General features: G+C 52.7%; 1 protein-coding gene across 1 annotated transcript in view; it reads right to left on the reverse strand.

Annotated features, from left to right (window-relative positions):
- LOC146270841 (cadherin-2-like) overlaps window positions 1-20,888 on the reverse strand; it is a 56,738-nt gene that overhangs the window by 4,024 nt on the left and 31,826 nt on the right. The window contains exons 3-15 of the mRNA XM_084706660.1: window positions 17,218-17,438; window positions 13,481-13,666; window positions 12,294-12,449; window positions 11,291-11,435; window positions 10,207-10,379; window positions 8,818-8,955; window positions 8,178-8,363; window positions 7,675-7,928; window positions 7,439-7,581; window positions 6,020-6,253; window positions 4,579-4,812; window positions 4,236-4,375; window positions 305-469 (exon numbers count right to left, since the gene is read on the reverse strand). Of these exons, the coding sequence (XP_084562786.1) occupies window positions 305-469; window positions 4,236-4,375; window positions 4,579-4,812; window positions 6,020-6,253; window positions 7,439-7,581; window positions 7,675-7,928; window positions 8,178-8,363; window positions 8,818-8,955; window positions 10,207-10,379; window positions 11,291-11,435; window positions 12,294-12,449; window positions 13,481-13,666; window positions 17,218-17,438 (2,375 nt within the window). The remainder of the gene's footprint in view (window positions 1-304; window positions 470-4,235; window positions 4,376-4,578; window positions 4,813-6,019; window positions 6,254-7,438; window positions 7,582-7,674; window positions 7,929-8,177; window positions 8,364-8,817; window positions 8,956-10,206; window positions 10,380-11,290; window positions 11,436-12,293; window positions 12,450-13,480; window positions 13,667-17,217; window positions 17,439-20,888) is intronic.

Below are 20,888 nucleotides of genomic sequence, written 5' to 3' on the forward strand. Positions count from 1 at the left end.
GGTTCTACCCAAGGCGCAGGCAGATGATATCCAACTGTGGGGTCTGACGATGAATCACCACAATAACGTTTAGCAGCGTGTGTCCTCCAGCACGTGCAGCTCCTACAACAAGTGACATTCCACACGCAGGTGGGTGGTGATGAGTGCGTTCTGTGTGTGTGTGCACATTTATCCAAGTGGCAGTCCTGATGAGCGTGTGTGTACGCTGCGCCGGTGGGTAGCCGGTGTGTATCTAACCACCTACACGTGTGTGTGTGTGTGTGTGTGTGTGTGCGTGTGTGTGTGTGTGTGCGCGTGTACTTACCTCGTTGATGAAGTCTCCAATGTCCCCGGGGTGGGGGGCGGCTGACCTCATAGGGTACTGGGGCTCCGGGTGGAGGGGTCTCTCGTCCATCCGGCGGATCCCCACAGGCTTGATGGCGTCAGGCTCTATCGTGTCCGGCTGCTGGAGCTGGCTCAGGTCGTAATCCTGGGGGGACGGGGGACAGAGGGGACAGATGGGAGTCAGTATGGAGCCACACACACACACGCGCACACACACCCGCGCTGACCCGACCCTCCCCATCACACGCGTGACACACCCGAATCACCCCACACATACACAACCGAGCACGGTCGCCCGGGTAAGATGCCGACCCGAGCGAGTGTCAAAGAGCCTCGATGTGAAGTGCATAAAGAACAGCCTGACATGAGACTGTGGTTTTTTTCCCCCCCCGCTGAAGGACAACAGCTAGCAGGGACACGGCTAGCAGGTCGACCAGTGGGTGGGCTGGAGATAAGGAGATGATAAGTCGCCGGGCCAGTGGTCTTCTCCAGAGGCACTCTGTGCTGCTGTAAGGCTGCGAGGCGACTGTTCTGCTTTATCCAGGCCCCAGACACGGAATGGCTGGTATGCATAAGCCATTACTAATCCTATTAACATTGCCAAGGCAACCTGGCCGCCTCTCGATTTGTGCAGAGTCACAGGCCGAGGGAGAGAGGGAGGGAGGGAGGAGAGGGATGCAGGGAGGGAGGGGAGGGGAGGGGAGGAGGAAGTGAGAGGTGAGGAAAGATGAGTCAGAGACAGTGATGGAGGAAGAGACAGAGAGAGAGGGAGGGATACATATTTGAAAAGCAGCTGTGAGTTTGCCTTGGGTTCTGCGTGCAGCAGGCCTGGATGGGGACAGACAGAGAAGGTATGGCAGGCAGAACACCATCAGAGGGTGTGCTTAATAAGCGTGGATGATGGATCTTCCCTCTTTAGGAGTTTTTTTTTTCCATCCATCTCTAATATCCCTCTTCAAAATTGTCCTTGCTTGCTTGCACTGGCGTTCCAGTGTGTGGACACACACAAACACATGACACTCAAACTTGCACACAACCACACAGACACACCCACGGACATGAAACAGCAAACCAAACAGACGCGTGCACGTGTTGGGGAATCACCAGAGTGCCAGAGTGCTGGCCGGAGGACAACAATGGTCCCTACGGAGCAGGCAGGCCGGACGGCCATATCCCCAGGCCCATTTCCCTCTGACCCAACTGGGACCTTCCACAGGGTCTGCCCTGGGGTCAGGACGTCGGTGACAGACTCCACAGCCGTCTGCCAGCGAGGAGGACAGAGGAGGTCTAATGACGACGTGCGCTGCCCTCTGGGAACGCCCGTCCTCAAGCTGCTGACGTGCACTTTCCCCTTTCGGCCAGTTCTGGTCCCTTCGAATCCACTGTACAGCAAAGTGCCATGGCACATTCCTCCTTATGAGGGTTAGAGGGGGGGGGAGGGGGGGGGGCGGAATTGTGTGTGGGGACGGAGGAACGGATTGTGTGTGTGTGTGTGTGTGGGGTCACGTTTTCACTCGAAACATTTTGGGGGTGTCGACGCCAAAGTCGCAATTTCACAAGAAACGGTTTGTGTCTGTCAACAAGCTGTGTGCACCCTCCTCTAAAAGTCAACATGTAACAGAGTAGTCAGCAGGCAACAGGCAATTCTTTTCTCTCACCCCTTTCTCACGTTCTTGACAACCGAGCAAGGGAAAAACAGATACCCGCTGCTTCTGCATAAACAGAGCTGTCAGGAGAAGAAAAGAAACAAGGGAACCGTAATCTCAACACTTTCTCCGAGTACGAAAATGAATTCTTGCTAAGCAAAGGATCCTCTTTGCAATATGCATTCCGGTGTGGTTCAACATGATTCTGTCACCTTCCAGCGCTTCGACTTTCCTGATCTCTAAGCACAGCGGGTATGGGCAAAAGCTGAACACATCTCCCACGTCCTTATCTTTGCTGACGAGGGGGGGGGGAAACAGGCCATTCTATCAAACTCATTTAGCGCTCTTCGTCACCTCATAACGGCGTTTCCCGGATCGGATGATCTTTCAGCCGGAAGTTTTATTTCGGCCCCGTCCCAAAGAAGCGCGCGGTCTGTGGTCTGAACGGCCGCTCGCTCTGGTAAAATGTGGACCTTCTGGACCAATAAAAACCAATGACGGTGGCGACTAAAATCAAATCCTGAGACCAGCCAAGGCTGTTGACACTTCAATTTCCTCCCCAGCGGGGAGATAGGGAGAACAGCGGCGCACGGTAGAAAGTCCACGTGGCCGGGGACGCCTTCGTTTGATTTTTCACCCCGACAGTGAATCCACCGTCTGGAGACAAGCCCATTTCCCTCTGGTGTCCAGCCATCCTCCGCCGTTCAAAATGGAGGCTCATGTTCTCTCTATAAATCTGTCCTCTGCCCCCACCAGCATTTCTAGTCGTCTTACATCATGGAGTTCTTCTTGTAACACAATCAGTGTGTGTGCATGTGTGCGTTTGTGTGTGAGGGAATGAGTTTGAGTTTGACTCTGTGTGTCTGTGGGCGTCCTTTGCACTCCATCCTTCTCCCTCTCTCTCTCTCTCTCTCTCTCTCTCTCTCTCTTACACTGGCAGATGTGTAATGGCTTCCTAGTTAAATTGTTACCTTCCATGTAAGTGTCATAATTATAGCCTGGCAGATGTCTGTCTCTGAATTACATTTCACCACCAATTACCCATCAGGGAAGGCTCATTTAAGACCAGACCCAGTACCACCCCCTCCTAGCACAGTCCTCCTGCCACTGGTGACAGTGTACAGTACCATTTGTAATAATGCCATCTGCTCATGGGACAGTTCCCTTGCGCTAACTGTATGCATCGTTTATTAATGAGGGATTTACATTTCTTATCCAGAGCGACTTACAGTAAGTACAGGGACATTCCCCCCAAGGCAAGTAGGGTGAAGTGCCTTACCCAAGGACACAACGTCACTTGCCACGGCTGGGAATCGATCAGGTAACCGTCTGATTACTAGCCCGACTCCCTCACCGCTCAGCCATCCGACTCTGAGCTTTAGAGTACTGAATGAGCAGTGAGCGCTGGCGTGGTGTGGGAGCAGGGAGACACGGAGAGGGGCTGGCTGTGGGAGGAGGTTTGGAGGTAAGACTCAGGCTGAACCAGCCCCAGCAGCAGAGGCCCCTGGCAGACGGGAGCGACGTCTCGCTTCCTCACGCCTGCAGCCAGGAGCCGTCAGAGCAGCTCCTGAGCTGGACCTCTAGGATCACCAGGAGAAGATGCGGCGTGCCAAACCGGCGTGAGGACGTGTGAGGGCACAACTTCCGCACAGAGATTGTTTCTGTGAATTGAATTGTGCTGTGCCTCCATTCATAGAAGGACGGTGCCCGGGTATGAGCGGAGGGAACACCAGAACACCCTCCAACATCCTGACTTTGTCTTACTGTTCCTTTGAACCATTTTTGGATTCAAATCAATGGACTTGTGCTTAACACTGCGCTTTGTCGTTTTTAACTTATATGCATCACACTTCCAGTTTGCTTGTGTGTACAGCAGTGTGTGTGTGTGTGTGTACAGCAGTGTGTGTGTGTGTGTGTACAGCAGTGTGTAGCAGCAGTGGTGTGTGTGCAGCACTAGTGTGTGTGCAGCAGCAGCAGTGTGTGTGCAGCAGTAGTGTGTGTGTAGCAGCAGTGTGTGTGTAGCAGCAGCAGTGTGTGTGTAGCAGCAGTGTGTGTGTAGCAGCAGTATGTGTGTATAACAGCAGTAGTGTGTGTGTAGTAGCAGCAGCAGTGTGTGTGTGTAGTAGCAGTGTGTGTGTAGCAGCAGCAGTGTGTGTGTAGCAGCAGTGTGTGTGTAGCAGCAGCAGTGTGTGTGTAGCAGCAGTGTGTGTGTAGCAGCAGCAGTGTGTGTGTAGCAGCAGCAGTGTGTGTGCAGCAGCAGCCCACCTGGTCCTCCTCTCCTCCGCCCTCCTCGTCGTACTTGAGGATGTTGTCCCTCACGTCGTCCTCGGGGTCGATCAGGAGCTGCTTCGCCTGCCGTTCCTTATCGCGCCTCTTCACCCACACTACGAACAGCAGCACCAGGACTGCACACGCAGGGAGGAACAGAGAGGGGCGGGGGGAGAGAGATGGGAGATCCCACATTACAGAGCGTGATACCTTCCACATTTTTCACACACGTGTCATCCAATCCAGAACTGGGAGCTTGGAAAGCGTCCCGACCGGGACTATCTTTGGGCGTCAGGCCAGACCAATCGAACCCTGACTGGCTTTGGCTCCTCCTACTCACTGAGGAGGATGATGATGCAGAGCAGGATGGCGATGATGGCGCCCGTGCCCAGGCCGGCGGCCATGATGAGCTGCTGGTCGGTGCAGTCTCCGTTGATGTCGCACTGGCACACCTTGACGCGCAGATAGGTGGTGTTGGACATGGGCAGGTTGCCCGAGTCGGTGATGATGAGGGGGATGTCGTAGATGCCGCTCTCCAGGAAGCCAATCCTCAGGCTGATCTGGGCGTATTCGCCTGGGACAGGGCCGGGAAGGGGGGAAGGGAGAGAGAGAGGGGAGAGGGAGAGAGGAGAGGGAGATAGGAGAGGGATAGAGGGCAGAGCGAGAGAAGGGGTAAAGATGTAGGGCAGAGGGAGAGAGAGAGGCAGGGTAGAGGTAAAGGCAGAGGGAGAGAGAGGCAGGGTAGAGGTATAGGGCAGAGGGAGAGAGAGAGGCAGGGTAAAGGTATAGGGCAGAGGGAGAGAGAGAGGCAGGGTAGAGGTATAGGGCAGAGGGAGAGAGAGAGGCAGGGTAAAGGCAAGAGGCAAGAGAAAGGACAGAGATGGCAGAGAGAGAGGGCATGCACAGAGAGAGAGAGAGAGAGAGATGGCAAAGAGAGAGAGGGCGTGCACAGAGAGAGAGAGAGAGAGAGAGAGAGAGAGAGAGAGAGAGAGAGAGAGATTCCACTTAGCTGCTTATCACTCAATAACACAAAACATCCATGTTCCTTTAGTCCAACAGCTCAGAGTGCAACTTTTTTCATAAAAAATAGGATTAAGTCCAACTCCAAATGTGCCATCTGTGTAGAAATGCGATTAGGACCTTAATGCTGTTGGACAGAAATACACAGCACCATTTCCTACCTGGAAGTAGCATCTGAGTATCTAAGCCAAAATATGGTCAGGATTTAGGTTTCCAGTTTATAAACCAAACGGAAGACCTTTTGATAACTCCGCTTAGGCGAAAATCCAGCAGTACCCATAATCCATATGGCTGTTATCCTATTAAGATATTTATTCATTGCGTTAAGGCTCCCAACATCTAATCGCTCGCACACAACAAATGACTCATTCCTTTGCCTTTTCTGTGTTCATAATTAGCATAATCAATTAAAGGCTGTTTGCTGTTCCAAAGGCCCGTTATTAATCTCATTTATACAGCCTCCTCAAAACCCACCATGTGAAGCACGCTACCTAAAGAGCTGCTCTGTTATCAAAACGGCACGGCCGCACTTGACCTTTTAGCTGGGGCTAATCAGGGATAAAGTTCAAACCACCAGTGAAGTAATACTAGCCCAAGCCTATACTAACTAAACTCTCCAGCAATCATTGGGTTTTTTCCGTTCGACTTCATTCAAACACGACCGGGGGGAGTCGCAGGGTCCTCCTCTCCCCCAGACGTGAAACGCGTCGGGATTCCGGACAGGAAGTGACATCGCGCGGGGTGCGGTGGCTCCGCCTTACCGCTGAGGCGCGTGACGGTCCAGTTCCTCTGGACGTCGGCAGGTTTCCTGGCCAGCTCGAAGGCGAAGGGGCCGGCGTTGGGGTTCATGTCGCCGTCCACGGCCGTGATGTTGATGAAGTTGGGATCGGGCTTCTCGCACATCTCCACCTCCGGAGGGTACACGTACGGCGCGTTGTCGTTGATGTCAATCAGGAAGATCTCCAGGGTACCTGTGCCGCTCGCTGGGGGAACGCCTAGGACACACATACACGCACACACACACACGTAATTGTATGCATGATAATATGGATTTCATAAGGACAATCTCCATCGAGATAAGGACATGGAATTCCATTTGAAGTGATCGCCCTCATTTTCCTGTTTTGTGCTTCCCACACTGTGCATCACGCATTCTCATGGTAAAACAGGCCCCGTGAGCCAATAGACTCTCTCCAGGCAAACCGCATACTGATTAAACGGGGGAACCAGGGAGATATCACAGCATTTTAGGTAGTGGGGGGAAAAAGTGAACGTGTGTGTGTGTGTGTGTCCGTGGTCACACGTCGGTGTGTGTACTTGTGTGTGTATGTGTGTGTGTGTGTGTGAGTGGGGGACGACTCTCCGTGGCTTGCATCTTTGTAATGAGGGCCTCTGGGTGAGCATACTAACGCTGACAGACAGAGCCCACTGTCACTTTCCCCTGGTCCTCTGTATTCACACGGCTAAGAGGCTCTTTACCATTCGGGACACGCTCAGAGGAGCTAGTCATCCAATCCTGACCCATTAATGCCAAGAAACCTCTCTGTGGGGGGAGTTTTTTAAGCCCCTTGGCCCAGGCTATGCACTGTGGAACACGGTACACCTAGACAAAGCTGCTTTCTGCCAGCGTGGGACAGAGGTTGAGCGCGTCCACACGCTCGCTAGTTCTGGGGATCGCGAGAACATTAACCTTCCACCAAGGTAGCACGCCTGGTGCCTGGTACCTGCTTTGACCTTCAGCTGAGTGAATTCTGTTATTCCTGTCGGAAACAAAAGCTGAAGATAAAGAACAGTGTGGTGCCTGGCTCCATTGTTTCCTTCCCTTTTCAGGCTCTATTCGGTGCCTGGTACATAATTCACTTTTAACTGGCACCCAGTGTCCAATTACACTCCCTTGCTCTAAATCTTCAAAACGGTACCGTTTGTGTCTGCCCAGGAAACGTTTGCAGCCGTGCAACAGCGTGGCCTGTGCTGAAGTCTGCAGACAACGGTAATAGCTTTGAGAGGGGTGTCTGTAAAAGTGCCTGTTTAAAACGTATCCTGTCGACAGCCAGGCGCGTAGGAAAATTCATTCGGGAAGATTGCTCTGGCAATCTAAAACAACGCTGCAGAGGCGCGTTTGTGGCGTGCGTGTGCGTGAGGAGGAGGGGTGAAAGTGGCAGCAGCGATAGAGGGCGTACCGTTGTCGGCAGCCAGGAAGGTGGCGTTGTACATGTTGTTCTTGACGTAGGGGGACTCGCGGTCCAGGACTGCGGTCGTGGTGATGCGGCCCGTGTTGGGGTCGATCCTCAGCCAGTTGGCCGGGTCGTAGAACTTGGAGTACCTGAGGCAGGACGAGACGAGAAGGTTTCAGAAGACATACAAGTGGTCGGTTTGAAAGCCTGTCCATGGGAGATTCGTGGTTTGGCCTCCCGACCTGATGCTCTGCTGCATGAACCGGTCGGGGTCCTGAGCAGTGAAGGTGGTCAGGATGGACTCTGGCGGTAGGCCCTCCTCCAGCCTCATCAGTTTGGGGTTGGGGTCAAAGTAAGGGCTCTCGTTGACGTCGATGACGGTGATGGTGACAGTGGCGGTGGACTGGCGGGGGGAGTGGATGCCCCGGGCCAGGGGTATGTCGTTCACAGCCACCACCGTCAGGACGTACGACCTGCTCACCTCGTAGTCGATTGGCTGGGGAGAGGGGGGACACGGCAGGAGGTTGGAAATGCCCAGTTGATGCTAGCTGCTCGGTCAGAACTGACCTCGAGTACTGAGTTAACAAACACATTTGCTCCCTTGCGTTGCCCGACACATACTAGAGATGACTTACAAACAGACATTCTTAGAGCTGGATTTTCTGCTTTTCGGAATAAGTATCTCTCAGGGGATGTGGGGATGAGGCGGTGTGCGGATCGGAGGGGCTGGGAGGCGCGTTCTCACCTTGACGACGGTAACCAGGCCCTCGTTAGTGGTGGGATCCGTGGGGATGGAGAACCTGCCGGTGGGGTCGCCCCCGGTGATTTTGTAGATGGCGTTCCAGGCAGCCGTGTTGGGCTGGTCTTTGTCAGTCACCGTCAGGTTGGCAACGATGACATTCACCCGATTCTCAGGCACCTCTCCGTAAAACTGCATTAATAAAACATCGTAGCGGTTAGTGGATACTGAGTTACAGGAGGACCAAAAACAACATGCCTGAGCGAGCAACCATCCCTGTTGAATACAAGTCTGGAGCCAAAGTTCCAGTCACTGTGACGTGGTCAGACTTTAAGGTCCTTAACAAACACGGCAAACAAGGAGCCCGGCCCCGATGAACTGTTAGGGACCGCCCGGAAAGCTTCTACACGCTAGCTTTGAAACAGCGACAAATATCGGCAGGGTTGGTTCCGTGGGCAGGGAGATATTCTGGATTTGATCTGACACGGCAAGCAGGGGGGCACGGCGGGACGCGAGTGTGTTTGGAACATCTATAAAGCCGGTCCAAAGGAAGTGTGACGGCTGTGGGTGGGTGGTGGCGACAGGCCTGCTGTGTAACGGGGATTTGGCCGGGCGGGGCTTTGTGAAGCTCGGTGTTCTTGCTTACCGTGTCTGAGGTGAACTCCGGCGGGTTGTCGTTGATGTCCGTGACTCTGATGACGGCTGTGGCGGTGTTAGACAGGCCGTACATGGGGTTGCCTTCCATGTCGGTGGCCTGGATGATCAAGGTGTACTGAGGGACTTTCTGCAGCAGAACAGGAAGGGCAGAAAAGTGAACGAGAGGCTAAAAATCAAAACACGGCTCCAGAGATTGTTTTGAGCCTGTTTTCTAAAATCACTTTGCGATTCAATTTCCCCTCGGCGACTCGACAGCTTTTAAATCAGACCAGTCTATTCTCCTAATTGCAAGGGCTACCCCCCTCTGGTCTTTACCAGCTCCCCATGGATGGTCGATGAGGGAGGGAGAGAGGAAAAGAGATCGAGAGACAGAGGAGGCAGAGAGAGAACGGGGAGAGAGAGAAAGAGAGAGAGAGAGAGAGAGAGAGAGAGAGAGAGAGAGTGAGAGAGAGAGAGAGAGAGAGAGAGAGAGAGAGAGAGAGAGAGAGAGAGAGAGAGAGAGAGAGAGAGAGGTGCTCTCCTCTCAGTTCAGACCATCATGAGGCATGGTGGGGGATCCTGCAGGTAACAAATGACTCCCTTCACATTAAAAGCCACTCAGGTGACGGACCAGTTGCTAGGTAATGAGAGCCGGGTAAATTACTTTCACGGTGGCGACCAGCATACACATAACGGGGGCCCTGGGGCAGAATGGATTGAGCAGCCAGCTAGCCAGATTGCCCTCTCCAGACTAGCACCAACTGGCTTAGGCATTAGGCGTTATATATTTATTTGCATCCTTTATTTTCTGGTAAGCAAGGCCGTCCAATTAAAGGAGAGTGCTACCGTTTATAGCACCGAACGGAAGAAAGAGGGTGGGGAAGAAAAGACAACATTTAGCTACTCAATGATGCATGTTGCCTCCACGTCAGGGTAAATAACTACGAAGCGTGCAAGTCCATTTTGGGGTTCTCGATTGAGAGATGGTAATCCGCGACGTTCAGTTTGCCTCATTAGTTTGAAGACGCAGCAGATATCAGGCAATACGAGGATCCAAACAAACCCACGTTCTGCTTCTCTTCCTATCGGCACAATCCACAACTCATCTGGGTAAACAAAGGCTAGCGTATCTTGATGAAGTACAATAAGTATGCAGCACGGCGAAGGAGATCGCAAAATGAATTTAGCTGCAATATGCCTATGTTAACGAGAATGTGCTTTTAATGAGACTGCAAGGATTCACAAACATATCTAGTGTGCTGAAAGGAAGTTGGAGGTGAGAGAGAGAGAGAGAGAGAGAGAGAGAGAGAGAGAGAGGGAGAGAGAGAGAGAGGGAGAGAGAGAGAGAGAGAGAGAGAGAGAGAGAGAGAGAGAGAGAGGAAGGACTGTTTTGGCGTACCTCTCTGTCCAGGCCCGCTGCCACGGTAACAATGCCTCCCGTCTGGTTGTTGATGGTGAACATGTTGGAGTTAGGGCTCTCGGGGTTCTGGGACAGAATCTTGTAACGCAGCATTCCATTTTGTGTTTTGGGGTCGTCTTTGTCGACAGATGTGACTGTCATAACAAACGTCCCTGTAGTTTGCAAAGACAGAGACAACATGAAAAAAGAGACAAAAAACCCCCCATCAAATCGGGTGAAATAACGTTTTACATGGCGTATGTATGTATGTTTTTTCGTAATTCCTTTCTGTCACAGCAACAGTGATGAGCTTGAGTCTCAGGATTCACAGCGAATCCCTGATGTGTCCAAGCTTTGCAAGGTATGTTTTAAACACCAAGATCAATGATGAATGGCAGGCCGGGTCACGGTGGCGACGGCCCCTGGAGGACCCATTGTTGCTGTTCGATCTGCCAATAGAGGAGGCCTGACTGGGAGGAGGCCTGACTGGGAGGAGCCTGACTGGGAGGAGCCTGACTGGGAGGGGGCCTGACTGGGAGGAGCCTGACTGGGAGGAGCCTGACTGGGAGGAGCCTGACTGGGAGGGGCCTGACTGGGAGGGGCCTGACTGGGAGGAGCCTGACTGGGAGGAGGCCTGACTGGGAGGAGCCTGACTGGGAGGAGGCCTGACTGGGAGGAGCCTGACTGGGAGGAGGCCTGACTGGGAGGACCCTGACTGGGAGGAGCCTGACTGGGAGGAGGCCTGACTGGGAGGAGGCCTGACTGGGAGGAGCCTGACTGGGAGGAGCCTGACTGGGAGGAGCCTGACTGGGAGGAGGCCTGACTGGGAGGAGGCCTGACTGGGAGGAGCCTGACTGGGAGGAGCCTGACTGGGAGGAGCCTGACTGGGAGGAGGCCTGACTGGGAGGAGCCTGACTGGGAGGAGGCCTGACTGGGAGGAGCCTGACTGGGAGGAGCCTGACTGGGAGGAGCCTGACTGGGAGGAGCCTGACTGGGAGGAGCCTGACTGGGAGGAGGCCTGACTGGGAGGAGCCTGACTGGGAGGAGCCTGACTGGGAGGAGCCTGACTGGGAAGGGTCTCTACCTGGTTTAGAACCCTCCGGAACTGAGCCGTTCCAGATCTGATGGACGAACTCTGGCCGGTTGTCGTTCATGTCGATCACGTTGATCACAATGTCGATGGGGTTCTCCACCTGGTTACCGTTCAGGTCCACCGCGTGGGCCCTCAGCTGTGGGGGGGGGGGGGGGGGGTGTCATCACACAAACACACAGGGATGAGTCATCTCTACAAGTACACACACACACACCAGAGTCCAAACAAACATCAAGACATCCCCAAGCCTCCCTGTTTCGACGGAGCCTTGAAGAGATGACTTGTGTCCACATCCTCTTGCTTTTCATTTGCTATTATGTGTCCTCCACACAGAGAAGGTCACTTCTCTCATGAACAGCTCTTTCTATCCTTCTATCCTCTTCATTTGACAGCTCTTGATACTGAATAGCTGACCCATTAGAGTACCGTCACAATACTTTTAATTAGCGGTTAGATTATTCGGTTTTTATTTGCCTGGCCAAGATTCCGTTCTCTGTGTCATCTTGTATCTGAGCAAACAACACTGAATGCAAAATCAAATACGCAGACAAAATGCAATAATTTGCATAGTCATCTCGCCATGTTATTTAGTCAATTAAGTCATTTTTAAAGGGACCGAAAAATCTATTGTGTAAAAGGTTAGAATCAACCCACCATATGTCCTCCAAAAACATGATCACTTGGTTGCTAAGAGTATAAGTTGCATTTATTTGCGTATTTGCATGCAGAAACGTCCAGAAACGACCAAAGCACTTCAATATTGACATCATGTCTGTGTTTGGGGTTCAAAGTGTTAAGGTTAAAGGGTTCCAGTGCAACCCGACATTCTCAGACAAATCAGTCAGCCACGTCCTGAATGGCTGTCTGTGTAAACTTCAGAGGCATGTTTGAGCTACGCGCTATTCTGGAGGTCATGCCAGTAAACTGGAATGGCCATACCAGCCACATACCCACTCATGACTCAAGTCCAAAGTTTTTTTCGTGCGTTACTCACGTGGAAGTTGGATATGTGCTCTCTGTCCAGGGGCTTGTTGACGGACAGCTCTCCGGAGATGGGGTTGATGATGAAGATGCCTGTGGGGGGTTGGTCCGCACCTGGCCCAGTCACGCTGTACCTCAGGGAGCTCCTCTTGTCGTGGTCCGATCGGATCTGTGGAGGGCAAGCGCTCGGTCAATGACAAGCAAACACGCGACGGCACTGCAGAGGATCCCGGGGACTCCCTGCCATGACCGTAGACCCACGCCACACGTGCGTAGACAGAAGTGTCTATGAACGTGGGTTTGTCTCCTCGTGCGTTCGCTGACTGTTAACGTGCGTCGGTGAGCTCAGCACATTTCCGTCTTTACCTCCCCTGGTCTAGAAACCAGATCCCCCTATGCGACCCTCGAAGCACAAACAGACTATTACTCACACGAGTGTCCTCCATGAAAGCGACCCTAACACCCCTGGATTAAATATAATACATACATCAGCTTTTGGAGAGGCGGGAGAAAGGGGGAGGGAGGGGGGGGGCTTAACACTCAGTCAGGAAGTCATAAGTCAGCTTACGGCGATAGAAGGATCTGGGTCTTAACTGACATGAGAAGGTGTCAGGCTCTGTCCTGGCCCGTGTGCTTCCTAACGGGGAGGGGGGGGGGGGGGGGGGGGGGGCTGAGGGTGTCCTTGAGCCACGATGAAGGCAGGATAACGTCTCACCAGGCAGGCAGAGGAGGAGCCCACTGGAGAGAGCTCTCCGGATGTTTCCCTGACGCTCTGTACAACCCGGTTAAGTCCCACTGTACGCACGAGGGGAGGGAAACTGAATGCGCCCCACAAGTGCTTGACCTGATTTTCTTTTGTGTTCTAATGATATACTGCTCGGTGTTGGAAATGGGTGAAGTGTTCAGACAAAAGCATGCGTTCAGTGGAGCTGTGGGCTTGTGGTATCGACTGCATTTGTGTGTGTGAGAGTGTGTGTGTGAGTGTCTGAGAGGGTGTGCGTGTGTGTGTGTGTATGTGAGAGTGTGTGTGTTAGCTTCATTTGGGTGTCAGGAATGCAATATCGGCTGTTGACGTGTGTCAGAAATATCAATCTATCTAGCCGTTAGTGTGTGAGACAGTGTGTGTGTGTGAGAGTGTGCGTGTGCGTGTGAGTGTGTGTGTGTGTGTGTGTGTGTGTGAGGGAGGGAGAGGGAGCTCACCCTGACGAGCTCCTGTGGGAAGGGCCCTCTGGAGTTCTCCGGGACGTTGATCGGGGGGATGACCCAGTCCCTCTTCATACGCTTCAGCAGCCCTCCGGCGCTGTTGTCCGCGTGTCGCCGCGGAAACACGATCTCCTGCACCCCCTGGGCCGTGGCAGGTGGGGCAGGGGCCGGTACTGCCTGAATCTGTGGTGAGGAACATGACGTCAGTTTACTGGCTATCCTATCCGGTTGCCGTGTTGTTGGAAAAAAGGTGTAACTGTTATCCTGTATAAGAATGACTCTGTGTTCAGCATTCCTTGTGTGTAGAGAGAGGCATACCCCCAAATCTGAACTTTGGGCAACACGAGGCACACGTAAACAAGGTGACCTGGGCTGACCACTCTCTCTTACTGGAGAGGCCATAAAAGATGTCTGGCCATGTCTGTGTTGGGTGAATCATATGGTCAAGCCGACAGGGGTCAAGGAGTGTACACGCATACACTCAAACACGCACGCACACACTCAAACACGCACACAGGAGCGCCAGGTCAACGCAAGGAGCCAATGAAGAAGAGCCATGGAACATTTGCATGCCTTTGTCTTAACCAATGACTGTAAAGAGTGGGGCTGCTTAAATAGCTAGCTAGCGCAACATGCTAGCAGACAAACACAATGTAGCACAATGGCGTGTGATGTTTTTGTCTCCTTGTGGGCCGGCCGCAAGAATGAAAGCTTTCTTAAACTTGTTCACCGACTGGCTGTGCAATGCTAGATAGATTAATGTTTCTGACACACGTCAACAACCGCTATTGTATTCCTGACACCCAAATGAAGCTAACGACGTGAGCTGATAAAGCATCCTGATGACGACATGTCATGGAACAAGCGGCCGCTCTTGCGGTCGGTGTTATTCATTCGGGTCTCCCTGCACATTTGGTCTCTCTTCACATTTGGTCTCTTTGCACATTTGCGGGGGGCTTAAAAAATTGCAGTGGTATCTCCATGTGATGATAAGGCTGCTGCTCTTGTGAGAAGACTGCCGCAGTCCCTTGGTTCGTTTTCAACACTGCAGCTCCTCTTATGTCCTGATAAAACGCGCCCACACACACGCACGCACGCACACACACACTCCCACCCACGCGGGCTCCCATAATGGATCTGCCATCCTCCCTTGGCTGTAATGAATGTGATTGGAGACAAAGGGGGGAGCTACCTGCTAGCCAGATACTAAACACCCAGATGGCTCCCATCGCTTGTGCGGTCTCCCAGAGTCTGGTGAAACTGCTGTGGCGCCAGCAAAGTTGCGATGACCTTGAACACAGTCGTAAACTACCCCCCCCCCCCCCCCCCCCCCCCCGAACGAAACGAAAGAAACTCCGGCAGAGTGGTCGTCATGCTCATCGTCAAAGCTCGTGGAATGGCTGTCATTTCATCCTTTCTACAAGTTACGGACTGGCTGTTCGTTATTTGTTACGCCCGCCCCAGAAAAACAACCAGAAAGTTCCACTAACGAACACGGAAATTAATGACCGTTTTGCCACCTTACAACACGACCTGCATTCCGCGCTCCCCCCTCCCCTCCCCTCCGATGTGAGGAGCTGTCGGAGCGCTTCCACTAATCATGTTTGAAATCCGATTATGCTGCTTTCACACATTTGAAATGCAGAGAGGCGAGCTGGGCAGATAGTGAATGAGCGTGCTTCAGAAATATCTATTACCCTATTAACATGGGCCGGGGTGAGAGCAGTAATTATTTGCGACTAGTGTCTGGAATGATGAATGGTGTGGTGGCTTTGCTCAGCCCCAACATGCATCTGTCTCCTGAAGACGGGGCTCCTCATCATCGCGCCTCGAACCCTCCATCACTACTCCAGTCTAACTGGGAGTGTGTCGGTGACTGATAGTCTGACGGATGCAGAGTGTGTGTGTGTGTGTGTTCCTTGGGTAAACGCCCTCCTCCCTGAAGACCTCCCAGGGGTTTTCCAGTGAGCGTTCTGAAGGCGAACTGGGAGCCTCAGTGATGTGCTTGAGGGTTGGCCGCTTCACCGCTTGCTGCAGTCGATTGGTCGGGTCACTTTGACTGCAACAAGGAGACTGTTATTCCTCCTGGATGAAAAAAGGGTTTTGCCTCGGTTGTGCAGGCATTCACCACGCTGACAAAGCAACTGATCTGCCGATCTAATTATGGGACGCCTGATTCACGACAATGATTGTGCAGGCAGAGATGGCCTTGAAGGATCTCATAAACCGGTGTTATGGGAGGATTCAAATCGATGGGAGATTGAATTACTGCTGTATCTCTACTCAAGCCATACCTAGCCAGCACATTCACAGCTCTGCCACTATGGCCAGCTGTAGCCACTCTGAGAACACTGTCACTGTGACTATAACTTACGAGACACCGATACTTTCATAAACCGAGCAGGGCCAGTCGTGAGCGCATGTGCGTTTCTCTTTAACGGAAGGACAACAGTGACTAATGGGGTCGTTAAAATCACATACCTGCAGGAGTCACTGTGGTAAATGAGCGCCGCGGCTAACGATGCTGCGCTCGCACGCTGCGCTAAATCATTCCCAGAGAAGCTTCGCGCGAACCACCGGATGGCCGGGACCCAGCCTCCACGCTCGCTAGACGTCAATGTCAACGTTTCATTTGGAGCGCCGTATAAAGGAAGACTCCGCCTCATAATGAGGGTGTTGGGGGAGGGATGAGCTAGGGAGGCGGACGCTTGTGTCTGGAATTCTGGAAGGTTCCTTGGCAGCGTGGAGAGAGAGTAAGTCTCATCTATCCGTGCCTTAGTACATAATCCCCGAACGACGGTTTATAAAATGTCTGCATTAAACAATCCCTCACGGTCATCCAAATAGGACAGGCTGACCAGGCAGAGGGAGAGCTGAACAGAGAGATGGAGACAGATAGAAAACCGCAAAGGAGAAGGAGAGATAGAAAATAGAAAAAAAAGAGACAGAAATATATATCTATACAGAACACGTCCACTCTATAGACTCATGCAGACAAACAGAGAGAAAGACAGAGAGAAAGAGAGAGAAAGAGAGAGACAGATAGAGAGAGGGAGAAAGGTACTGACAGGAGAGAGGTAGACAGCGAGTCAGGGCGGCTGTTGCGTTGAGCCAACCGACAATCGACCGCTAGTGAGCAAGACCACCACGTCCACAGTGGCGGGAGTCTAACTGACGAGGGCACGCGCCATCACGGCGCGTCATGGGCCAATCACGTCCCCGCTGATGACGGCAGAGCACCGCGGCTCGCGTCCAGCGCAATGTCCGTCGCTCCACTCTGCGGCCACCAAACAGATGCTTCCTGTCCTCCAAATCACCGCTAGGAGGGAGTGGACCCCCCCCCACACACACACACACAACTTCATCCCCACACGATGACGAGGCGATAACCTATTCGCCACGAGGAGGCTGATTGAAATCAGTTTTATGAGGAGCTACGCTGCATCTGTTCCCGGCTACCCACTGGTCGTGCCGAGTGCATGTTTGCGTTCCTGCTAAATTGACACATTAAGTTTCAATTAGCGAGCATCCATCCGGTCTCCCGGAACACCTGCTTCCATTTAGGGAGTGAGTCATCGGTGAATACGCCGTGGCTAATAAGCGACAGTATTTGAACCGAGGGGTGGGGCAGGGCCGAAGGATCCGAGTATTCCTCGGTTCACGGCAATGGATGAGGATGAGCTGAGACTGGCGTGTGTGTGTGTGGTTTCTGGGCCTGGAGGAAGCAGACGTACCGGCTGGCCGCGGCCTGTGTGGGGCGTCAGCCTCACTTGCGTCTGCCACAGCTGCGGGGTGGCGGCCTCCCTGGCCGTGACCTCCAGCGTCCTGGCCCCCAGCTCGGAGGGGCCCAGGCTCCTGGCGGCGTACACCACCCCGTCGGCCTCTATCCGGAAGTCGGAGGGGCTGCTGCACTCCAGCGTCACCGGGCCACCGAGGCCACAGTCCACGAATTGCACTGCAGGGGGAGAGAGAGAGGGAGGGAGAGAGAGGGAGAGAGGGAGAGAGAGAGAGGGAGAGAGACAGGAGGGGAGGTTTTAAATGAGGCCGTCAGGGACATGACTGACAGACAGATGGACAGCAGTCACAGGCTGTATGGTACAGTCCATAAAGGTTCTCCAATTCCTCCTCAACTCATACATAATTTATTGCAAGCTGCGCCCCAAAGGTATTGCTCCAAACAGGTGCGCTGGTAGAGAAGAGAGAAAGAGAGCATATGTGTGTGTGTGTGTGTGTGTGCAAGAGATAGAAAGAAAGAGAGAGGGTGGGAGGGAGGGAGGGAGAGAAAGAAGGAAACATTTTTGTTGTTCTCTGCTGAAGGGCACTTGCTGAATCCCAACCAAGAAACCAGAAAAACACCAAAACATTGCATTTGAAAGATAATGTGCCAATTAGTCTGAAGGTAAATGCACTGTGAGTCTGGCAGTGCAGAAACATCAGTAAAAAAAAAAAAATTGAATGGAAGCTCCTTTTTTCTTCTGACAACTATCTTCTTTGTACTCCAAAAGTCGATGCGAGCTAGACCCTAGTCTCCAATGACAACACACATGCTTTCTGTGGATGGCTACCAATTCACACCCCCAGAGGCAGAAGTATGTGATGTTTATTTCATAACTGTGTGGACACACACACACACACACACACACACACACTATGGCTCACACGTCGCCTCAGACAGGTCGCTCATGGAGGCTCCAGTTCACAGTCCCTGTGTGCTTCACAAGCAGCCGCACGCCGTCGGCTCACGTTGCAGGTGAGCGACAGGGCATCCGTGGCACGGGGCGCACACACCTCCAAAACCTCCACCCTCTGCTGGTGAGCGTCCTCGATGGCCATGTTCCCCTGGCAGGGCCCCTCGCACCCCCGGGACGCCATGAAACCCAAAGTGGCACACGGGAGGATGGGGGAGCTCCTCTGAGCTGAGGAGATCACACGCTGAGATCCATCGTGTCTGCGGAGGCGACGCCACTGAATGATTAAAGCAGACGCGGGGCGACTTAACCGAGGCCTTGAAGCAGGGGCATCTAATCCTCCCGTCTCTTGTAACCCTAGAGGAGGAGGAGGAGGAATAGGAAGAGGAGGCTCTGTGACTGCAGAGCGCCTCAGAGCACCTGTGGGTCTGGGGACGATAGGCTCGGCTCTCAACAGGAACTCAAAGAAAAAACCCCAGGCCTGATTTACTCGATGCTGAGCAAAGCAGTGTACAGGAATAGAATAAAAGGAGGAGACACACACACACACACACACACACACACCTACATATTCGCGCGTGATGGAATACTTTATGACCTAGTAATAACATTATGAAGGCAAGAACAAACTGCTTTCACAAAGCCGGATGGAGCTTTCTGCTGGTTTGCATCCAAACATGATCTATGCAAGGATACATACCCGTTGTCTTCATTGTGGAACATAAAGAGCTAAAGTTAACGCAGCACCGTGTGTAGCAAAGACTTGAACATAGAGACAGCCAACCGGGTGGCAAAAGCTGTTAGCGTAGCCTGGGTACTGAAGCAACAGTACAGCACAGCCCAACTTCTCACATCGGGTAGAACAAAAGGCCGAAAAAAAAAAGAAGAGGAAACCGACTGAGGAAAAGAAGAAGAGTGATAATCAATGAAGGAGAGAGCGAGCTGAAGCCCAATGTAAGCCCACGAGTCACTGTTCTCCAGCGAGAGAGAGAGAGAGGCGGGCGTGCGTGCTCGCTACTTGATCAGAAGCGATTGAGGTGAGAGGAGACCATCTCCAGAGAGGTCTGTTTCTGGTTTAATCTCCAAACAAAGGCAGTGCTCTGGAGAACATGGTTTGACTGGAGGACAGTCATTCATCTAATATTGATGAAAAGGGGGCACACGAGGGTCTCGGACAAGTAGAGTGGATGTACATGGAAAACGAGCAAACACTTTCTATAAAGAAGATAGACAGGACTTAGCACTTCAAGCTTCGCTGCCAATGTGCTGGAACACACTTGACCAGCTATGCACACTGCTGAATCAAATCATGAGGTACCAAAATATTCCCACCGCTAAAATACACGCATATCATAAAAAAAATATTGTTCATTTGACCCGGCAAAGCCAACGTCAGAGATCGTTGTGACCTTCTCTAGCTGAAGGTGTTTCTGTCGAGGCGATGGCCAGTAAAATCAAAGACCTCAGCCAATCACCTCACTGGTGACACAGCCACTGCCACACTGAGGCAGGAGACAGAGCCAGGTGTCAACGTGACTCAGCTCCCCGTGACAGCTGCTCAGGGTCTGCCGGGGGAACACAGACAGCGTCCTGTCTCACACAGGCGGGGAGGACATCTGATTTGATCCTCTCCTTAATGAGGTACATGGATGTGCTGAGTGTCTTTGATCGCTGTGGCCCCTAGTTGAGGTCTGGGTGTTTAGGTCAGATTGTGTTGGGTGGATACCCAACACGGGGGCTTCGATGGGACTTTTGAAGGTGATAAGCATGTTACTGATGGTGGGATTTAAACAGAGAGCCTGTGGGTTTGGTTAGAATATGATTAGTGATGATTTGATTTTTGAAAAGTGGGATTGGCAAGGAGCTGGGCTTGGCTACACAATGGCTTCCCAATTCGCAAGTTAATTTACAGAGCAAAAAAAACAAAACCCTCTACAATGTCAGTGCTGTTAAGTGCCGAGGAGCAGCAGAGTGTCTCTGTGTGTGTGTGTGTGTGTCTGTGTGTGTTTCGACGCCGCCTCGACTGTAGCGTTTATTCCCGGGGCGCCATCGTGGCATGGGCCGCTTGTTGAGTTGAGCTCCACCTCCAGAGCGCCGCCGTGCCTGCCTGGGGTCTGGCTGGAGCTGCACCACTGGGAAGCTCTTCAACAGCCAGCCGTCGTGGCAATCGCTGCACACATTCCCAACAGCCAATGATAACGGATGGGGGATGTCCGGCGTGTGCCCGTTCATTTCTCACACAGTCTCTCCAGCGGCTCTCACAGCTTAGATCCGGCTGCCTAGAGTTATCTAGACGTACGGGCTCCCCAAGGTAAGGGGCTAAAAGAGATCTTCACTGCCACGCCCTATCAGACATGTCGTCATGGACACAGAGATAAAGGCCTTTGGTTTTGACAGAAACGCCGATGCAGCAGCGGGGGGAGGGGGGGGGGGGGGGCAGCAAAAAAAGAAAAAGAAGAAAAAAAGGGAGAAAAACAGGACAGATCAGCAGAAAGGCCGAGCCAACTAATGCCCTGTGCCGGGGCCCAAAATTACCTCCGATTCAACGGCCCCATTCACAGCTTAGACCCCCCCCCCCCCCCCACCCCCCTGACCTCCCCAAAGTGCTACTCTATTGTCTGCTTGACCACGTGGTGACAGTGAGACAGTGAGAGAGAGAGAGAGAGAGAGAGAGAGAGAGAGAGAGATAGAGAGTGAGAGAGAGAGAGAGAGAGAGA

This window comes from Hypomesus nipponensis, chromosome 10, assembly GCF_054491055.1.
Source record: "Hypomesus nipponensis isolate SF chromosome 10, ASM5449105v1, whole genome shotgun sequence".
Lineage (NCBI taxonomy): Eukaryota > Metazoa > Chordata > Actinopteri > Osmeriformes > Osmeridae > Hypomesus > Hypomesus nipponensis.